The sequence below is a fragment of the Nannospalax galili genome, unplaced genomic scaffold, assembly GCF_000622305.1.
Source record: "Nannospalax galili isolate Female #2095 unplaced genomic scaffold, S.galili_v1.0 scaffold2127, whole genome shotgun sequence".
NCBI classification, from domain to species: domain Eukaryota; kingdom Metazoa; phylum Chordata; class Mammalia; order Rodentia; family Spalacidae; genus Nannospalax; species Nannospalax galili.
The window spans coordinates 463,990-472,513 of record NW_008356163.1 but is presented as its reverse complement, the minus strand read 5'-3'; the positions used below and the strand labels follow the sequence as shown (position 1 = coordinate 472,513).

The 8,524-nt window shown below is 38.1% G+C and overlaps 1 protein-coding gene across 1 annotated transcript; it reads right to left on the bottom strand.

The window, feature by feature from the left end:
- Positions 1-7,327: 7,327 nt before the first annotated feature.
- Positions 7,328-8,266, bottom strand: LOC103750954 (olfactory receptor 1019-like). Its single transcript, XM_008854227.1, has one exon. The coding sequence runs from the start codon at positions 8,264-8,266 to the stop codon at positions 7,328-7,330; it is 939 nt and encodes a 312-aa protein (XP_008852449.1).
- Positions 8,267-8,524: the final 258 nt, after the last annotated feature.

The window sequence follows — 8,524 nt, the reverse complement described above, 5'->3', positions numbered from 1 at the left end:
CCCAGTGATTGGGATAATGAAGCTTGGGAAACTGAAACTGGCCTTGATTAGACTGTGAAAGGATATTGACAAAAGTAAACACATGAAGAAACACACATGAAGACAAAGCAAAGGTGGAAAATGTGCATTTCTACAAAAACTCCTAAAATATACACATTCAAATATATTAAAAGGGTTTCATACATTTTGTCATATAGGTTTGTGTACCCAGATGGCCACTAGTGTGAGTTCAACCACTGATGTCTATTTAGCCTGTCCAACATCACTCAATTAAAGGAGATCGCTTCTCCATCACCCAGAAATGATCAGCTGCCAAGAGTTCTGCACCAGAGATGTGGCCTCCTGCCCATTTCCCCATTTCTATGACTGATTTTATTTGACTGAAGTTGCACGGGTCTTGTATATGCTCTCAGCATTGTCGTAAGTTCATATGAGCAATGTCCCAGAAACATGTAAGACTGTTTCCTTATGGCCATACATCTTTTCCACTGACTTTTACAGTCTTTTGGCCCCCTCTTCCTCAATGATACCTGAGCCTTGGATAGTTAAATATACAAATCCTGTCTAGGGACCCACATTCAGAAATATCTTATTCTTTACATTATGACCAGTTTGGAACTTTTGTGTTCATCACCCTCTATAGTATGAGGACTCTTCTAATGTGAGTGACAGATGAATTAGTATTTTCTATTCTCCTTGTTCCCTTATATTTCCATGAGCCTGAAGTGTAGAGGATCCATTGTAGATGTGTCACTTAGAGTTGGACATCTCAGAGATACTCTCTGTGGATGACCAGTTGTAAAATTGTGTAATACTCTATTGCAAAAAAAAAAGCCTCCTGATGATGAGTGGTGACTGGCATACTTCTCTGTAATATAAGAATTCATATTTAGCATTCATCAAGAAATTATGTTTGTCTAGGGATGTGATGACTGAGGGTTTTTCTCTAAGATTTGTGATCTCTCCAGCAATGTCTACTTGACTACGTTCCCAGTGCCACACATGAGTTCCTTCCCAGTGAAAGGATGGAACAGACACTGTGTTTTTGGTGTTTTCATCCTTTCACCATTAGGTAGTGACTATCCTCAAAGGTGAGATGAGTTTCTTGCAGAAAAAAAAACAAAACAATGAATTTTGTTCCCTAATCCATTCCACCAGGAGTTGAGACAATGAGACTATGGATATTTAATACTATCATTGAAAGATGTGTATTGTTACTGTAATTTTCATTTGTATTTGATCTTTTTCTAATTTTGTGCTTCCACAATTATACCTGCATTTATTTTCTTTATATTTCCTCTTGGGTATAATCATTCCTTTCTTAAATTCTGTGTACTGCTTCAAGTCTCTGAAGTATTGAATTGGTAGACATGAATTCTTTCAGCCTACACATGTCATGGAAAATTTTTCTTTCCCCTTCAACTAAATTAAATAGGTTTTCTGTGTAAAGTATTCTGGGTGGGCATCTGTTATCATTTAGAACTTGGTATGCTTTGATTCAGGCTCTTCTGGCTTTCATAGTTTACACTGAAAAGTCGACTGTAATCCTAATTGGTGTTCCTTCATAAGTAGATTGTTTTTGTTTTTTTTTTTTTCTGCTGCAGCTTTCAGTATTCTCTTTGTTCTGGAAACAACATTTTACTATGAGATGCCATGGCAGGTTTCTCCTCTGATCCTGTCCATTTGATTTTATGCTGTGTCCTAAGCAGCCTGTTTCCTCTGAGGAACATGGCCTGATGCCTTGAATTGACTGTGGAGAGTTAGCCACAGAGGGAGGGGCTTTTCTATGCCATCTTGGACAGGAGCTGGGATGGGGAGCAGCATCCGGGTGCCCGAGAACAGAGTGGCCCCGCATTTACCAACCTGGGGTGAGATTGCGGGCCCAGGAGGCATGGGTGAAAGCTAGTGATGACTATGGGAGGGGCACGGAAGTGAACCGGAATGGCAGGCTCTGAGCTGTGGCACAGAGCTGGGCACTGCGTGTTCGTTTTTGTAAGTCACTTCTGTCCACCCATCAACCATATAAACTATAATAAAATCATATAAAGATATGTTATACGATTTTTCTGATAGCACCTGGAGCAAGAGACCCTGAGAGAACCTCTGCAACCTCTGCATGCTTCTTTTATCCATATGGGCATGTCATTCCTTGAATTAGGGAAATCTTTTATAATCCTGTGTAAGTTCAGTTAAATGCCATTTACCTGGGATGTTTCTCCTTTATCTATGCCTATGATGTATAAATTTGGTCTTGTTGTGGTGTCCCACATTTCCTGCATATCCTGCTCCTGTAGTATGAAAAAAACGGGTGAAAAGATTGTAAGAGCCAAGGCTGGTTCATGCAATTAACCAAGGGCCCAGAGTGGAAGGTAGAAATGGGAGGCAGACTGGACATATACTGAGAACTATTGGAGACTGATTGCTACTGGGAGAGGGAGAGTATGCATTAATTATATACTCTAGGTGGGTTAAGTAGACTCCATTTGATCAATTTGCACTGAAGGACATCTGGGTACAAATACTTGACTGGATAGGGCTTACCATGTATGTTGGGATACATGAAGTCTGGTGGGGCAATGGTGGCATGGCTGGATGAGGAGGGGGTCTAATTTGATCAAGAACTGTAGTATGAAATTACAAAAGCTCAATAAAAATATTTTTAAAAAGTTCATATTCTTTACTTGAGTGGTCCAGTTTTTCAACTTTATCATCAGTACTGATATTCTGTTTTCCATTTTATTTATTCTGTTGGTGTGGCTGTCTATTTTCATTTCAAATTGGCTTATTTTTTCACTTCCTTCTTCATTCCAGACTAACTGTTCTTTAATATTATTTTGATTTCTGAATTCAGTCAGAAGCTTATTCCTCTTTTAGTTCCTTGAGTTGTTTGTTTGCCTGTTCTTTAAGTTTGTTGAATTGTTTGATCATGTTTGTGATTGTTCTTTTAATTTTTGTGTCCTGAATTACCTCTAGACAGTGTTTATTGCAGAACTGTTCTATAGGACTGATGGTGTTTGGTGGGGACATACTAATTATATTGTTCATATTATTTTAACTTTTTTGTTGTGATTTGGCCTGTGGCTTTCCTTTGTTGCTTGTGATTCTGGGACAAAACTCAAGCCTGCTCTTTTTGAGTTGAAGTTTGTATCTGTTTTTAATATTAATGTAGTGTACTTTCTGTTTGGGAATGAAAAGTTAGTTATTCTAGGCTTCATGTTGTCTATTTTGATTTTATATTGGACAGAGCAGTTGGATCCAGGCTGGGTACTAAAGAAGTCTCTAGATGGGTGAAGCAGCCCAGGCTAGTTAGGTACACTTCAGTAGTCTCAAAGGGATAGTGCCAATGTCTGAGGAGAAAATGTGAGAAATGGATCTGCTGATACCTACAGGCCAGCAGGAAACTCTATGTCCTGGAGTAGTGTGAGGGATGGCAGATTTTCTCAATGCAAAAGGATAGGTACAGCAGGATTTGGACAGTTCACCCACAGATGCTGAGTCAGACACTCTCATAGCATTTCTGATGGACAAAGCTCACAGAAAAGGTGATGGGACAAGGAAGTTCAAGCCCCTGCTAGAAAAACAAGAAGCCTGAGTTCTGGAGTAGTGGAAGCAGATGTAGTTGCTGTTAAAATACGTGGCGCGCATGGTGGAATTTGGGAAACTCACCCTAAGATCCAGAGTCAGGCACTCTCTGAGAGAAACATTTTTATCAGCGGAATATGATCTTTCTGATGTTTTTTTAACCAAGGTCACCTTAGATAGACACAACCCCAAGCACAGGTTATTAATTTAATTCCAGCTACTCTTTGCAACAATATTTCTATACTCGGTTGTTTTCAACAAATCTTTGCTATTTAAAATGTTTAGTTACATTCAACATTTAATATATAAATATCTAGACTTTTATTACAATGCTTTTCTGAGCCTATATCCTGAGCAATCTATCATCTATCTATCTATCATCCATCTATCATCTATCTATCTATCTATCTATCTGGCATCTATCTATCATCTATTTACCTATCTAGCATCTATCTATAAATATATATTATCCATAAAATACATACACACATATATTATCTCATATGCCTTCAATATATAACAACTAATTATTCCTTTTTTAATATTTGCTCTTCAATCTCCAAAGATTTACTGTATATCCTGGAGGTTATTAAAAGTCAATAGCATGTAGGATGAGTTTTTCAAAAACAATTTAAAAGCCATTTGAAAATTTTTATAGAAGTGATTTTTAAATTGTGTCCTTTAAATATTTTATCAAGGATGGTGCTGAACAGATGGCTCAGCGGTTAAGAGCACTGGTTGTTCTTGTAGAAGACCTGGGTTTGAATCTCAGCACCCACATGGCAGCAAACAACTGTCTGTCACTCCAGTTCCATGTGATCCAATGGCCTCTTCTGTCCTCCTCAGCATTTCATGACACTGGTGCACTTACCTACATGCAGGCAATACACTCATACACATAAAATAAAAATAAGAAAATATTTAAAAATATTTTATCAATGACCGACTGCATTCAAAACTCCTTCATTTGTAATAATGTCGCTGATGATTCCATGGAAGTTACGGTTAACACCAAGGATGGGGAATGGTGACACAGAATGGTAGGATGGTGGATTACTTTACTATACCATGACACAGGCATGTTATAAGATAGGTTAACTGGTATGTTTAAAACAAAATAGTGTTAAATGCAAAGATGAGCCTGAATGGTGAAATGTGAGCTGAACTTATAAGAATAACCTTATGACATTCAAAAATGTATGTTACTGAGCTTGACAGGTAGTTCACAGGTTTATACCATGTATTTACCTTACAGATTATGCAAGATTGGTTCCAACATCCATGTTAGGAAACTTACAAACTTCTTTGTGTCTACCTCCAGAGAATCTTAGGTTCCTTAGCTAGACTCTGCAAACACTGCACTCACATGTACATTCTCACACAGAGAGATGCACATATACTCATAATGAAAAGCAAAATAAGTCCTTACAGTTATCCATTGCTTTGTTACTAAATGTGTGATTGAAACTACAACCCTTGGGGCAGGGCCACAAAGGATTGCATTCAATGAGACATTATGGGACTAATCATGCATACTCTACCATTGGGAATATGGGATCTGAGACTGAAAACAATAGAGTTCTTTTCAGCATCTGGTAGGAACATCAGGCAATGAAGACTGTACTCTGTAGCATCTGGTATGACACTGAGTAATGAAGACTGTAGTCCACAATTACCAGAGTAAGGGCAGAGTCAAGGAGGGAAAACATCAGGTACTAGGCAAAGAACTCCAAGCTGGCCCTGGGGTCAGAATCTATAGCTAGAATATGAGTAGCTCTCTGGAGAAGAGAAGGTGAGCCTAGGAGTGTCTACTAAACTAACTTGCTATACACATTGCCGTTCGTCTTAGCACTAGGAGGTTCTTCCCTGACACTTGACATAATAGAATTGCAAAGGTTTCTCTTGATCACATAATTGACTCTCTCTCTCTATCTCTTTCCCTATATTTATTTCTATCTACCTTTATCTCTTCTACCTACTCCACACACTCACACACACACACATCACTGTCAGTGCAATGAATGCTTATGCCTGAGTATCCTCATACAACTACCAAATAAACAGTACACACAGATTTTAGGCAATCTCTCCCTCAAAGTTCCCTTTGCAGAGTTTGTCCTACTTTTGTCACTTTCTTCAAGTGAAAAAAACAACCAAAAAACCCAGTTCATCCCTAAATGAGATATATATATCTATATCTACATCTATCATCTATATCTATATCTATATCTATATTATCTATCTATCATCTATCTATCTATCATCTATCTATCTATCATCTATCTATCATCTATCTATCTCTATCTATCTATATCTATCTATCTATCTATCTATCTATCTATCTATCTATCTATCTATCTATATATCGCTCCAAGGTTAAAGGACCACTGTGAAACAAGAAACAGAAGATTGTAAGAGCCATAAGACAAGGAGAGACGGGGTTGCAACATTTCATCTTCTGAACAACAGACCCTCAAACTAAACAATCACAGAAGATTGAAAATTCAGCCTGCTCACGAATGGGCCCATTGACAGGCCCTCTCAAGATGGAGGAGGGGCTCAGACAGCTCTATTGTTCACAGCTGAACTAGTTGCTACAGAATGGCTCAGGGAAAGGAATATTGTTACTCCAATTGTGAACCACCAATGACTCTACAGGGTGAAGAAAAGAGAGGAGGGTTAATAAGGGTGACAGGGAGAGAACAAAGGGCAGGGGGTGAGAGTAAATAGAGTACATGATATACATGTGTACAATTAGCAATGAACTAACTTAACTAAAAAATTCAAAATCATGGGTTCTTGACAATGTTTAGAGATAGTAGAACAACCTCTTCAAAAGAAAACAAAGTTTAAGACAGATGGAGGAGATCATTTTAAATAAGTACATTGAACTGAAAATTGGCAGTAGTGAGGGGCAGGTCATTCATTTGAGATTATAAAGACATAAAAGACAGGACAGTTTTATTTATAATGAACTCTGTTTAATTGGTAACGCAACACAGATATCTAAGGTAAAGTCGCATAATTTTTTAAACTGCTTCATGCCTAAGATGATTAGTGGCACTTAATATTTTAGAGATGTTTTATTTAACAGGTTTCATAACGTTATATAAGAAAATTAGAATTGAGAACCCTGTAAGTGTATCAGAATGGAAAAAAATCTATCACATTCTTCATAACTTTGATTTCTAAGAAGGGCATGGCACAGACAATCCACCCTGTTACTGCTGGACCTTTGACTTGTGAGTAGTGCTGGTTCCCCAGAGGTGTTCTCCATGGAACCTGCAGGCTGCTACTGCACTTTCCACCTTCCAAGCAGTACCACTGTTTCTATGCATGCTCAGGTGGATTTGTCCTTGTTGGTATTCCTGTTACTAACTTTAAATAAACCTTATATTTTCATGTAAAACTTGGTATGCTGTACTACAGTCTATAACACTCATTTGAAGCACCTGTCCTGTGGACATTGTGTTTGAATTAATCAAAAAGTGAATAAATCTAGAAAAACATATTAATGAAGGCAATTCTTAGTTAAGTCAATATTAGTTAAATAAATAGCATATCAACATACACTATAGCATTAGTTAATATCTAGACTACTGGAGGTGGTTTAGACTCTGTTATAATTAATTTATTTTTCAGATACACAAAAACATTATTACACATGAAATGCTAATATATGATTTTTCTCAAAGCCCTTTAACATCTTAGAGCCTCCTACTCATTTTGAGATGGTAAATAAAGCTCATCCGTTACACAATTTACTATTGATTACTTTTTTCAGAGCAACCTTCACATCCTTATTTCTTAAGCTGTAGATCAATGGGTTTAACATAGGAATCACAACCGTGTAGAAAACAGAGGCCATTTTGTCAGTGTCCATTGAGTAACTTGAGCTGGGTCGGAAGTACATGAAGAGGAGTGTTCCGTGAAAAATGGCCACTGCAGTTAGGTGGGAAGCACAGGTTGAAAAGGCTTTGCATCTGCCTTCAGCAGAGTTCATCCTGCAGATGGTAGCTAGGATGTAGCTGTAGGAGAGGATGACAGTAACTATGCTGCATCCCACCACACAGCCAATGAATGTGAACATCACTATCTCATTAACCGAGGTATCTGAGCAGGAGAGGGCAAGCAAGGGTGGGATGTCACAGAAAAAATGATTGATAACATTTGATTTGCAGAAGAACAGTCGGAATGTGCAGCATGTGTGGATTGCTGAATCCACCAAGCCCATACTGTAGGCAACAGCCACCAGCTGGGTACATAGCCTCTTGGACATAGCGACTGTATACAGCAGGGGATTACAGATGGCAACGTAACGATCATAGGCCATGACAGCCAACATGAGGCATTCTACATCTGCAAAGGCGCCGAAAAAGTACATTTGAATGGCACATAAATTATACTCAATCCTCTTTTGCTCAGACAAGAAATCAACTAACATCTTGGGAGAGACAGTGGAGGAGTAGCAAATGTCACAAAAGGAAAGATTGCTTAGGAAATAATACATAGGTGTGTGAAGTCTGGGGTCAACCTTGATCAGCAGGATCATGCCTAGATTAGCAATCACAGTCATGCCATAAACAAGGAAGAATAACAGGAAAAACCCCTGTTGCACATCTCTCCTGGCAGAGAGTCCTAAGAACACAAACTCAGTGAATATTGTGAAGTTCTCAAGTGTCATTGCTTTGATCTAGAAATCCTGGAATATGATTAAAGAAATGGAAGTTGATGGCTATATTCTTCCTATTTTCATAGGTAAACTGTTGGTCCTATCTTATTTACACAATTGAACAAAGATAAAATTTACCATTGTTCTTAGTAAGAGGACTGTAGTGGAAATGTATCCAGCTCAGTGTCAGTCAAAAAGATAATGATATCTCTTGTATCTGTAAAGCTTCCTTCTGAATTTATAGCATACCTTTTCATCATACTTATTCAG